Below are 13,467 nucleotides of genomic sequence, written 5' to 3'. Positions count from 1 at the left end.
TCTCCTGTGAGTATTTTGAGACAGAAATTTTGATTAGGTACACAAGAAGATACCTGGGACTAAAAATCCAAGGGTGCACACAATACCCAAGAATGTACTTAAGCAGACAATTGCCTTGGACCTATAGACCTGAGCAATTCTACATTAGTGCAGGTACTCACAAAACAACAGTTCCCAACAAGAAATGCTTCTGAATCAGGTGACCTGTTGTTGGGAATGATCGGATGGATCCAGGAATAGGATCTATTGGTTCTAAAAGGCCGTTGTAAACGTCAGACTGGTCAGACTCATTCTCCCAGAAAAAGCAGGACTCACCCAGAGAATCCAATGAAGATCTCACATGCAAGCTTGCAGACAGATGAATGAAGCAATTCCTGCTGCTTTTGCATATACTCCTGCAGCCTTCAAACTGAGGCAGGGGCTGGTGTTTCCAGAGACCTCCAGATTTCCAGCAGCAATATAGAACCGGACAGTAATGAAACAGATTCTCCAGCTCAACGAGTTCCTGCTGACTAGCAGATGCACATTGACACTAACCACCATTTGTATTATTCTCATAAGCTCCCCTGGTTTCCACCACTCACCTGCAAAATGAGGTGTATTTAAAACCTACTGACCTGCATGTCTCGTGTCTTTGGGATGTGCGATGGAATTGGAGCACCTGGAGGAAACCCACACAATGTAAGTAAAAATGTAAATTCCAGTCAGAAGGCACCCAAAGTCAGGATTGAATCCAAATCTCTGAAACAGCAGCTCTGTGAACTGCTATTCATACACTGGGTGAGAATTAGGTACCTCATCCACAGTAGTGTTGTCCTGCACAAAACTGGATAATTGTCAAGTGTAAAGGATGAACAGAACTGATTATGGTTTTCTCTTCTTCCACAGAAGAGCACTGGCCATGCATGGTACCTGCACTGGGGAGCATGGGATCGGCTTGGGTAAACGGCAACTCCTAACAGAAGAAATCGGTGCTGTCGGTATGCAGGTGATGAGACAAATTAAAGCAGCATTAGATCCAAAGCACATTATGAATCCTGGCAAAGTGGTATAGACTTTGGAGAGGGGACACATTTCGTCTATCCAAAGATCTCCACTTCCTAATTGGCTATAAATTAGAAGGTAACTGGGATTGAGAAATAGAACTTCTTTAAAAAGGGAATGCAGGCAATTTGTGCAGGCATATTGCACACCGACAATGACTGCTGGCTATGGGCTGTTCACAGGTTACATGTGCTTGACACATTTGAATAATATCAATTGATTTGACAAAAACTGAAGTCTTGCTTTTAAATTATCACCTTAATGGAAGCCAATTTAAAAATACACGCCTAGAGTTCAAAAAAGATTTGTGGTCCAGAAGAACATAAGCGTTTTTTAACTTCTAAATGCCACTTTCCTTTTTAGTTTACAGTTTCCTTCGTGGAAGATGTTTGATACATGTCATGCTTTGATTATAATATTTTAGCGCATATAACGCATGTGTCATGTGTGATTTTTACCAACAGTGTAACCAGCACGACTTATATGTGACTGTGCACTATACAAGATTATTTTTACACAAAATTAGCAGTAAGAACAACGCACAAAATTTACAGCGGGCGTGGGGAAGTAATAGCAGCAATGAAACACGTGTACAATTTACAGCGGGGGTGGGGAAGTAATAACAGAAATGAAACACGTGTACAATTTACAGCGGGCACGGGGAAGTAATAGCGGCAATGAAACACGTGTACAATTTACAGCGGGCACGGGGAAGTAATAGCGGCAATGAAACACGTGTACAATTTACAGCGGGTGTGTGGAAGTAATAGCGGCAATGAAACACGTGTACAATTTACAGCGGGCGTGGGGAAGTAATAACAGAAATGAAACACGTACAATTTACAGCGGGCATGGGGAAGTAATACTGGCAATGAAACACCTGTACAATTTACAGCGGGCATGGGGAAGTAATACTGGCAATGAAACACGTGTACAATTTACAGCGGGTGTGGGGAAGTAATAACAGCAATGAAATATGTGTACAATTTACAGCGGGCGTGGGAAAGTAATAGCATACACACAACAAAATGAGTATATACTAAATGGCAAAATTCAAAATTTGATTTCGGGAGTATCTATTCTGGCTTTGGCACTGCACCTTATCAATATTAATTTCCCAGACCATCCCCTGAGGGGGAATATTAACATATCAAATGCCTCTGTGACAATAGTCTCAGATTGACCTTTCAGGAGGATATCATCTATTTAATGGGTGATTCATGTCTTTGAGGGAAGTTGAATGGTTTGTAAATCATGGAGATTAGTTGTGGCAGATAATGGGTCTATGGAATGTGTATGGCCTCCTGTAAATGCAAATTGATCTTGTGAGTTGGAATGTAGAATAATACATCTGCGCATTATGTTTATGAACACCCAACCCCAACCAACCAATTTTCCCCTGCAGCTGCTGCAACCGTGTCTGCCTGTCCCGCATCGGACTTGTCAGCCACAAACGAGCCTGCAGCTGACGTGGACTTTTACCCCCTCCATAAATCTTTGTCCGCGAAGCCAAGCCAAAGAGAGAAGAGATATGAGAATAGCGTTACTTAGTTCAGGATTTTCCATGCATTATTTGCGTGTGCGTGTTATATGCTTGTATCTGTTATATGAGTGAAAATATAGTATTTTGCTATATTTAAAAATTTTAAAAATGTTGGATTACATTCCCTGGTTCTTTGGAAAAAATTCCACTGGTAAATAAGACGTGACATTTTTCATCATGGATGTAAACATTACTGAGGGACATGGTAACATGATATCACCCTCTTTCCTGGTTCTCTGTGAACTGCCAGATCAATTTTTCCTCTATTGTCATAACTAAACCTTTGATCTATAAGGCAACCATGATATTTTAAGCATTCTTTGGCTTGGCTTCGCGGACGAAGATTTATGGAGGGGGTAAAAGTCCACGTCAGCTGCAGGCTCGTTTGTGGCTGACAAGTCCGATGCGGGACAGGCAGACACGGTTGCAGCGGCTGCAGGGGAAAATTGGTTGGTTGGGGTTGGGTGTTGGGTTTTCCTCCTTTGCCTTTTGTCAGTGAGGTGGGCTCTGCGGTCTTCTTCAAAGGAGGTTGCTGCCCGCCAAACTGTGAGGCGCCAAGATGCACGGTTTGAGGCGATATCAGCCCACTGGCGGTGGTCAATGTGGCAGGCACCAAGAGATTTCTTTAGACAGTCCTTGTACCTTTTCTTTGGTGCACCTCTGTCACGGTGGCCAGTGGAGAGCTCGCCATATAACACGATCTTGGGAAGGCAATGGTCCTCCATTCTGGAGACGTGACCCACCCAGCGCAGCTGGATCTTCAGCAGCGTGGACTCGATGCTGTCGACCTCTGCCATCTCGAGTACTTCGACGTTAGGGATGAAAGCGCTCCAATGGATGTTGAGGATGGAGCGGAGACAACGCTGGTGGAAGCGTTCTAGGAGCCGTAGGTGATGCCGGTAGAGGACCCATGATTCGGAGCCGAACAGGAGTGTGGGTATGACAACGGCTCTGTATACGCTTATCTTTGTGAGGTTTTTCAGTTGGTTGTTTTTCCAGACTCTTTTGTGTAGTCTTCCAAAGGCGCTATTTGCCTTGGCGAGTCTGTTGTCTATCTCATTGTCGATCCTTGCATCTGATGAAATGGTGCAGCTGAGATAGGTAAACTGGTTGACCGTTTTGAGTTTTGTGTGCCCGATGGAGATGTGGGGGGGCTGGTAGTCATGGTGGGGAGCTGGCTGATGGAGGACCTCAGTTTTCTTCAGGCTGACTTCCAGGCCAAACATTTTGGCAGTTTCCGCAAAGCAGGTCGTCAAGCGCTGAAGAGCTGGCTCTGAATGGGCAACTAAAGCGGCATCGTCTGCAAAGAGTAGTTCACGGACAAGTTTCTCTTCGCTAGGATTCTACTAAATAGAATAATACCTAGTGTCGCCGAGAATATTCTCCCAGAATCACAGTGCGGCTTTCGCGCAAACAGAGGAACTACTGACATGGTCTTTGCCCTCAGACAGCTCCAAGAAAAGTGCAGAGAACAAAACAAAGGACTCTACATCACCTTTGTTGACCTCAGCAAAGCCTTCGACACCATGAGCAGGAAAGGGCTTTGGCAAATACTAGAGCGCGTCGGATGTCCCCCAAAGTTCCTCAACATGATTATCCAACTGCACGAAAACCAACAAGGTCGGGTCAGATACAGCAATGAGCTCTCTGAACCCTTCTCCATTAACAATGGCGTGAAGAAAGGCTGTGTTCTCGCACCAACCCTCTTTTCAATCTTCTTCAGCATGATGCTGAACCAAGCCATGAAAGACCCCAACAATGAAGACGCTGTTTACATCCGGTACCGCACGGATGGCAGTCTCTTCAATCTGAGGCGCCTGCAAGCTCACACCAAGACACAAGAGAAACTTGTCCGTGAACTACTTTTAAGCATTAATAGAACATAAAAAAACAGGATTCAGCTAAAAGTCAGATTGAAGGTTTGACCTTGAGAGAGAGAGTGTTTGTGTTCTTCAGGTCTGATGTCAATTTCTGGAGCAAGTGCTGTAGAGAAGCACAAACGTCTGCAGATGCTGTGATTGAAGTAAAAACACAGAAATGCTGGAGGAACTCAGCTGGTCTCACCGTCCATAGGAGATAAAGATGTATAACCTTGAAAAAGGGATTAGGCCTGAAACATCAGTTGTATATCCTTACCTCCTATGGATACTGTGAGACCTGCTGAGTTCCCCAAGCCTTAATGTTTTTACAGGTGCTGGAGAGGTCTGCATCTTATTGCAGGAGCATCACATGAGGCATGAACTACATGGCACAGTTTCTAAAATCCTCCAGGGTACAGGTAAATTGGTGTTTACTCGACTCACCTGAGGTATCTTTCGATTGGGGAGAGAAAAACAAGCGCACACGTCAAATGCAACATCATTTATCACCATGGTAAAGAAGAAACCATGTTTCAGGAAGAGGAAAGCTTTTTCAGTGGTACTTGTATCGGCATAGTGGCTTCAACAGCCAACAGAATGGCTGTCTAGTTTTGTTTATTTATGTCAAACCCTTGTGTAGTCTTGCACCCAAGAGGCCAGCATCTATGTTTGGCAGTCCAGACCTCTAGGGTTGTGGGCTCCAGGGAAAGAGTGAACTGGCAGAGGGCACTGGAAAGGGAGAACACTCCAACATTGAGAAGGAAAAGGTTAGGAAGAGACCCTACAGGGTGGGAGAACTCAGTAGGCCACTCTTGTGCAGTTTGGCAGCCAAAAGCCTGACAACATGCCACGGCCTGCTGTTGACCGGCTTCTGAATACTAGCTATCAGGACTGGTCAGGGTATCGATAGTGAACAGGGCTCTCGTGGGTGCTGTTTTAGATTCTGTTGTGGTGGGGGGGGGGGGGGAACGACTTACCAACTTACCAGGGACATCGGAGTAGTCAGGTCTCTGGCATGGAGGCTGGTCCCCTAGGTTCAAGTGGGAAGGATAGCTCTCGTAATTGGGGACTCGTTAGTTAGGAGGGTTTGCTGAACAAGATCAGGGCTCCCAGATGGTATGTTGCCCCTCAAGTGCCAGGGTCAGGGATGACTCTGATCGAGTACACAGCATTCTGGAGTGGGGAGGGTGAGCAGCCAGATGTTGTGGTCCACGTGGGGAACCATTGACATGGATAGAAGTGGGGATGAAGTCCTGAAGAAAGAAGTTAAAAAGCAGGACCTCAAGGGTGGTCACCTCGGGATTTGCTGCCTGTGTCACACGCGAGCAAGGGTAGGAATAGAAAGATGTGGTGGATGAATGCATGGCTAAAGACTTGGTGCAGGGGTCAGGGGTTCAGATTTGTGGATCTTTGGGATCTCTTCTGGGGAGGGTCTGACCTGTACAAACTGCACCTGAACTGGAGGGGGACCCGTATCCTGGTGGGCAGCTTTGCTAGATATGTTAGGGAGGTGGGAATCAGAATGAGATTGTGGAGATTAGGGTAGAGATTTGAAGGGAGAGAGGAACCAGATTGTTAAAATTAATGAAGGAGAAAGGGTAGAAAAAGTAGATTGTAATCAAATGAGTGAATGTGAGGGACATTCTCTCAAGTGCATATATTACTATTGAAGGAGCATTGTAAGAAATGTGGATAATCTTAGAGCATGGATGACACATGGAAATATGATATTGTAGCCATCAGTGAAACTTGGTTGCAGGAGGGGCATGATTGGCAGCTACATGTTCCAAGATTCCATTGCTTTAGAACAGGAGGGATAAAAGGTGGAGGAGTCACATTGCTTGTTAGAGAAAACATTCCAGCAGTGCTATGGCAGGATAGATTGGAGGGCTCATCCAGTGAGGCTATTTGGGTGGAAATGAGGAATGGGAAAGGTAATGTATTATAGACGTAAGGTGGTGATTGTAGGAGATTTTTAACTTTCCACACATTGACTGAGACGCCCATCCTGTAAAAGATCTAGATGGGGTTGGAGTTTGTCAAATGTGTTCAGGAAAGTTTTCTAAATCAATACATAGAAGAACTGACTAGAGAGGGGGCAGTGTTGGATCTCCTATTAGGGAATGAGCTAGGTTAGATGACAGAAGTTTGTGTGAGAGAACACTTTGGGTCTAGTGATTATAATACTAATAGTTTTAGGTTAATTATCGAGAAGGATAGGGCTGGGCCTAAGGTTGAGATTCTTGATTGGAATAAAGATAATTTTGAGGAGATGCAAAAGGATTTAGAAGGTGTGGATTGAAATCATTTATTTTCTGGGAAGGATGAAACAGATAAATGGGGGAAATTTTGAGAGTCCAGAGTCGATTTGTCCCTGTGGATTAAAGGAAAGGTTAAAAAATATGGGGAGCCTTGGTTTTCAAGGTATATTGGGAATTTGGTTTGGAGGAAGAGGGATGTACAATAGGTAGAGACAGCAGGGAATATGAGGATATGAGGTGCTTCAGGAATATAAAGTGTGCAAAAAAAGAAATTACCATAAGGAGATTTAAATTTTTTTTTCTTCTGTATTCACTAAGGGAAGGAATATTGAGTTAGGTGAAGTAAGGATAACTGGAAGTGAAATAATGGAAAATGTACAGATTAATGAGGAGGTAATACTAGCTATTTTAAAGAGATAAATCTCTGGGTCCTGACAAGATATTCCCTCGGACCTTGATAGAGATGAGTGTACAAGTAGTGGGGGCTCTGATAGAAATATTTAAAATGTCATTCGAGATGGGGGAGATGCTGGAGGATTGGAGGGTAGCTCATGTTGTTCCATGTTTAAAAAAGGCTTTAAAAGTAAACCTGGTAATTATAGGCCTGTGAGTCTGATATTGGTGATCGGTAAATTAATAGAGAGTGTTCTTAGAAATGATATGTACAATTATTTGGATGGACAGGGATTGATTAGGAGTAGTAAACATGGTTTTGTGCATGGTAGATCATTTAAAAAATCTTATAGAATTTTTTGGGGAGGTTGTTAAGAAGGTTGATGAGCAGAAGGCTGTGGATGTTACCTATATGGACTTTAGTAAGGCCTTTGACAAGGTTCAGCATAAAAGGTTAGTTAGGAAGGTTCAATCATTAAGTATTAATGTTGAAGAAGTGAAATTAATTCAAAAATGGTTGGATGGGAGATGCCAGAGAGTAGTGGTGGAAAATTGGTTGTCAAATTGGAGGCTGGTGACTAGTGGAGTTCCTCTGGGATCGGTACTGGGTCCATTGTTGATTGTCATACATGTATATTAATGATCTAGATGATGGGGTGGTAAATTGGATGAGTATGCATGCAGATGATATTAAGATTGGTAGTGATGTGGATAGTGAAGAAGGTTTTCAAAGCTTGCAGCGGGATATAAGACAGAAGAGTGGGCTGAAAGATGGTAGATGGCGTTTAATACTGATAAGTGTGAGGTGCTACATTTTGGTAGGACTAATCAGCAAAGATCACACACGTTAAAGGGTAGACAATTGAGGAGTGGAGTAGAACAAAGGGATTTGGGAATGTAGATAGGGTGGTGAAGAAAGCTTTTGGTATGTTGGCCTTCATAAATCAGAGTATTGAGTACAGGAGTTGTATAAGGCATTGGTGAGGTCAATATGGAATATTGTGTGCAGTTTTGGTTGCCAAATTATAGGAAGGATATAAACAGAATAGAGACAGTCCAGAGGAATTTCACAAGAATGTTGCCTGGGTTTCAGGGAAAGTTTAAACAGGCTAGGACTTTATTCCCTGGAGCATAGAAAATCAGGGGTGATTTGATCGAGGTATTTAAAATTATGAGGGGGACAGATATGTGGATAGGCTTTTTCCATGATTTCTTCACACAGAGGGTGGTGGGTGTATGGAATGAGCTTCCAGCCAAAGTGATAGATGTGGACTCAATTTTAATATTCAAGGAAAAGTTGGAAAGGTATATGGACGAGAGAGGTCTTGGGCTGGGTGTGGGTCAATGGAACTAGGTGGGAGAAGGTGCTCAGCATGGACTAGAAGGGTTGAACTGGCCTGTTTCTGTGCTGTCAATGTTATATGATCACTTCAGGGATTTGAAACCAAGGGCCGAGGAGGGAGATTTGAATGTCTCGAGCTCGGGTTCAGCGCTGGGCCAGATGGAAAACAGAAGTTATGGGAGTGGAGGCGGTGGCAGAATCCATGGGCACTGTCTCTGAAGGGACTAATTTCCTCTTTCTCATCTTTATGGGGACAATGGACTGGTGGCACCTCCATGTGAAAGAAAGGAATACTAATTTGTGAATTTTGTCTACGTGACAAAGGTATGTTGAATCTTGGAGGAACCAATTCCATTCTATCACAGTGGGCAGAGCCCTTTATCGTACCTTTGCTCTCAACCCCCCCCCTTCCCCCACCTTTCTCCTGTGCACAGCACAAACAATTCCCCCAGTCTTCATCTTCCACTTCACCAACGAGTGCATTCAATGGATCATCCCACACAATCTCTGTCTGCTCCACACAAGATTGCACCACATATTCCCCTCCCATCCCTCCTCTCAACATTTCAGAGGTGGCCCAACCTTCCATCCCTGGTGACAACTCCCAACCATGTAACACACTTCCTCTTGCAATCACAGGAAATATAACCTCTTCCCTTCCTTCAAGGACAGCCCTTACAAGTGAGGTGGTGATTCTTGAGGACTACAGTCCACTAGATGGAACAGTGGCCGTCGCAACCATGGATTACTTAAAATTATAAAGTTTTTAATTTTATATTTTTAATTTTTTAAAATTTTGACATACAGCATGGTAACAGACAATTTCAGCCCATGAGCCCATGCCGCCCAATTTCCACCCAATTAACCTACATCTCCAGTACGTTTTGAAGCAGGTAAAACCCACACAGACACGAAGAGAACGTACAAACTCCTTACAATCCCAATTGCTGGGATATAATGGCATTGTGCTAACTAACCATGCCTGATTAGATGAAGTAATACGTGAAAGCCTGCAGACACTGTGGTTGAAATAAAAACACCATGCTGGAGAAACTCGGCAGGTCAAACAGTGTCCTTTATATAGCAAAGTTAAAAATACATAAACTGGTGTTTCGGACTTGAGCCCTTCATCAAGGTATGGAAAAATTTCAGCAGGCGTCTGAACGAAAGGGTAAGGAAGGAGAAGTGGTCGCAAGGCAGGAGGTAATAGGTGGAGAAGGGAAGGAGGGCACAGTAGTAAGTAGGGGGAGAAGGGATGGCTGGGTGAAGAGAGAGCCGGTTAACAGAAACCGGAAAAGTCGATGTTAATGCCATCCGGCTGGAAAGTCCCCAAGCGAAAATCAGGTGTTGTTCCTCCAATTTGCGGGTGGTGTTGTTGGGATAGTACATGAGGCTATGGACAGACGTGAATATAGGAATGGGACACAGAACTAAAATGGTCAGCCACTGGGAGGTTCCTGTCACTGATGCAGACAGAGTGAATGTGCTCCGTGAAATGATTTCCCAGTCTGTGCCCATTCTCTCCCATGTAGAGAAGGCCACAACGGGAGCACCAGATGCAGTAAATCAATCCTGCGTATACACGAGTGTAGTATTGCTTCCCTTAAAACAGGGGTGTCAAACTCAAATTCACAGAGAGCCAAAATTAAAAACTTGGACTAAGTCGTGGGCCAAACTAAATATTTATTGAAAATTTTCAACAACATCTGCATGTTTTCTCTTCTTTCAACATATATAATGTTAAACTTTTTCTTATTAAAATAAATGTTTAATAATAGTTTGGTTAAACTCTTTCCAGAAGAAGCATTAACAAATGAGAAATAAAATATTCAATAAATAATATTTCTCTATAGCCTTTAAGCTCCTTTTAAATGTTTTTTTTTTCACAAGCCAACAAGTCGAAAAAATAACAACTTACTTCAATGGCAAACAGGTTTGTCTTTTAAAATGATGAACATATAGTCTGCCTCCCACCTGTCTTGAAAGGTCCTGTTTTCTGTCTTTCGTTTGGCCATTTTCCGTAAGGGGTTTATTAAGTGTGAGTTGGGCGACAGGTCACAGATGCTAATGAAAGTAAAGAGAGGAGGTGGGGGCGATTAGCGGGCTGACGGGCCGGCACCAACGCATTTTCAAAGCATTCTGGGATTTGTAGTATTAGCTGTGCATGCGCTATACTGGCGCGGCGGCCAGCGGGCCAGCTCTAATACATATTTGATATGATCTTGCGGGCCAAATATAATTATATCACAGTGACATATGTGCCTTAAAATGTCTGTTTGGGGCCTCGGACTGTAGTGAGGGAGGAGGTGTGGACACAAGAGCAGCACTTCCTGTGGCCACGGGGGAAGGTGCCAGGGTGGGGGAGGATTGGTGGGGAGGGATGAGTGTACAAGGGAGTCACAGAGGGAGCGGTCCCTATGGAAGGCAGAGAGGGGAGGAGATGGAAAGATTTGTCTGATAGTGGAATTTATTGCCAGAAATTCTGGAAGACAATAAGTTGTGGAGAACCTCTTCTCAGATGACTGGGTTGTCCACACTTTAATCCAGCACCTTCCTTCTGCCTTCTGGAGTCTGGACACAAGCTCACCAAACATCACCTCATCTTCTGTATGAGGTTGTCACAGCCTTCCAGGCCCGATGTGGAATTCCTCAGCTTCGGATAACTTGCTCTTTTTTTCTGTCTGAATGAGAACTGGCCACTTCTTCCTGACAGCCTTTTTTTTGTCTAGCTAAGACCACAAATAGTAGACTACATGACAGCACATTACACAGAGGATGAATCTTACCTTCCCCATTACTTCATCCGCCAAGAAAAATTCCCTTAGTTCCATCCCTCACTCCAACTCTCCCCCACCCAGACTAATATGTTTCTCTTCACTGTGTCCCATCAGGACCATAAGACATCGGAGCAGAAATAGGCAATTCAGCCCAACGAGTTTGCTCTACCATTTAATCATGAGCTGGTCCCTTTAACTACAGCCCCAATGCCCAGCATTCTCCCCATAATTTTTGATGCCCTGGCTTATCAAGAACCTATTGATCTCGATCTTAAATATACCCAACGATCAGGTCTCCACAACCACCTGTTGTAACAAATTCCACAGATGTACCACCCTCTGGCTGAAGAAATTCCTCAACATCTCTCTAAGCGGACACCCCTCTGTCTTTAAGTTGTATCCTTTTATTCTGGACTCTTCCACCATTGGAAATAACATTTCTATACACATGTCCAAGCTTTTTAGTATTCAAAATGTTTCAATGAGATACCCTTTCATTTCCAGAATCATACTAGTGAACCTCCTCTGAACCCTGTCCATATCTTTTCTTAAATGAGGAGTCCAAATCTGCTCACTATACTCTAAGTGAGGTCTCACCAGTATCTTCTAGAGCCTCAACATCACATCCCTGCTCTTGCATTCTATTCCTCTTGAAATGAATGCCAGCATTGCATTTGCCTTCTTCACCACTGACTCAACTTGCAAGTTTACCTTCAGGCCATCCTGCATGAGGACTCCCAGGTCATTTTGCATCTGGGTATTTTCAATTATCTCTCCATTCAAAAAAGTCTATTTGTTCATTTTTTTCAACCAAAGTACATGACTGTACACTTTCTGACACATTTAATTTGCCACTTCTCTGCCCATTCTCCTCATCTGTCTTCTACTCTACCTACTCCTCCACCTACCTTCATATCATCTGCAAAATTGGCCACAAAACCATTCATTCCATAATCCAAATCATTAATGTACAATAAAAGAAGCAGTCCTAACAACAAACCCTATGGAACACCATTAGCAACTAGCAGCCAATCAGAATATGTTCCTTGTAAACCCACCAGCTTCCTCAACTACACCTCTTCACACCCTGTCCCTTGTAAGGATTCCATTCCCTTCTCTCAATTCCTTCTTCATTTTTGTTCACACTCCCCTGGAAATCTAATTTAAATGACCCTTCCAGGATGTTGGTTCCCCTTGAGTTCAGGTGCCTCTTGTGCAGGTCATGCCTTCCCTGGAATAGGTTCCAATGATCCAAGAACTTGAAACCCTGCCCTCTGCACTATCTTCAGCTATACGTTTGTCTGGATTATCTTCCTGTTCTGACCTTCCCTGGCTCGTGGCACTGGGAGAAATCCAGAGATGACCACCTTGGAGGTCCTGTTCTTCAGACTTTTTCCAAACTCTCTACACTTACTTTGCAGGATCTCTACCCCTCTACTGCCTATTTTGGTACCAATATGTTCCACAACCTCTGGTTGATCACCCTTCCCCTTAAGAATATTCTGTTTTCGCTCAGAGACATTCTGGACCCAAGCACCGAGGAGGCAACACACTATCCTGGAGTCTCTTTTGCAGGCACAGAATCTCCTCGTGTTCCCTTATCGATTGAGTCCCCTATGATTATTGTTCTACCTGACTTCACCCTTCCTTTCAGAGGCTCTGAATCAACCGTGGACCTATTGCTCTAGCCCAGATAGGTCATCCTCCAGCAGTATCCAAAGGAGTATACTTGATTCTGAGGTGAATGGCTACAGGAGTACCCTGTACTGCCTGTTCCCTTTCATGTTACCTAGCTACTGTGTCCTGCCTCCTAGGTAATGATTGCATCACTGTAATTCCTGTCAATCTGCCTCCCAAATGATCCAGAGTTCATCCAACTCAGTCTGTCAGGAGCTGCAGTTGGATGCACTTCTCTAAGATGAAGTCATTAGGCGACACACAACAGTCACCACATCCCAACAGTCAGTTACCGCGTCCCATTAGAGGACACTCAACAAGTCACTCACCGCGTCCCACCAGAGGACAAACTGCAGTCACTCAGTCACCACGTCCCCCATCAGTGGGCATGCAACAGTCACTGTGTCCAAACAGTCGGTCAACATGTCCTATCAGAAGGAATACAACATTCACCATGCCCAGAGGATGTACAATTGGACACTGCACCCCACTGAAGAATTTAGTAATCTTCAAACTCAATCTCTAATTTAAGATTTAAACATGAAACATGCAAAATAAACTGGAGGCAGAA

The 13,467-nt window shown here is 43.9% G+C and overlaps 1 protein-coding gene across 1 annotated transcript in view; it reads left to right on the top strand.

Annotated features, from left to right (window-relative positions):
* The window catches only part of ldhd (lactate dehydrogenase D), an 86,285-nt gene extending 84,808 nt beyond the window's left edge, over positions 1-1,477 (top strand). The window contains exon 11 of the mRNA XM_069901217.1: positions 889-1,477. Coding sequence (XP_069757318.1) covers positions 889-1,054 — 166 coding nt within the window. The 3' untranslated portion in view covers positions 1,055-1,477. The remainder of the gene's footprint in view (positions 1-888) is intronic.
* Positions 1,478-13,467: the final 11,990 nt, after the last annotated feature.

The sequence above is a fragment of the Narcine bancroftii genome, chromosome 10 (genome assembly GCF_036971445.1).
Source record: "Narcine bancroftii isolate sNarBan1 chromosome 10, sNarBan1.hap1, whole genome shotgun sequence".
In the NCBI taxonomy this organism is placed as follows: Eukaryota; Metazoa; Chordata; class Chondrichthyes; order Torpediniformes; family Narcinidae; genus Narcine; species Narcine bancroftii.
The sequence above is the reverse complement of the archived record's forward strand: the minus strand, read 5'-3'. Positions and strand labels throughout refer to the sequence as shown.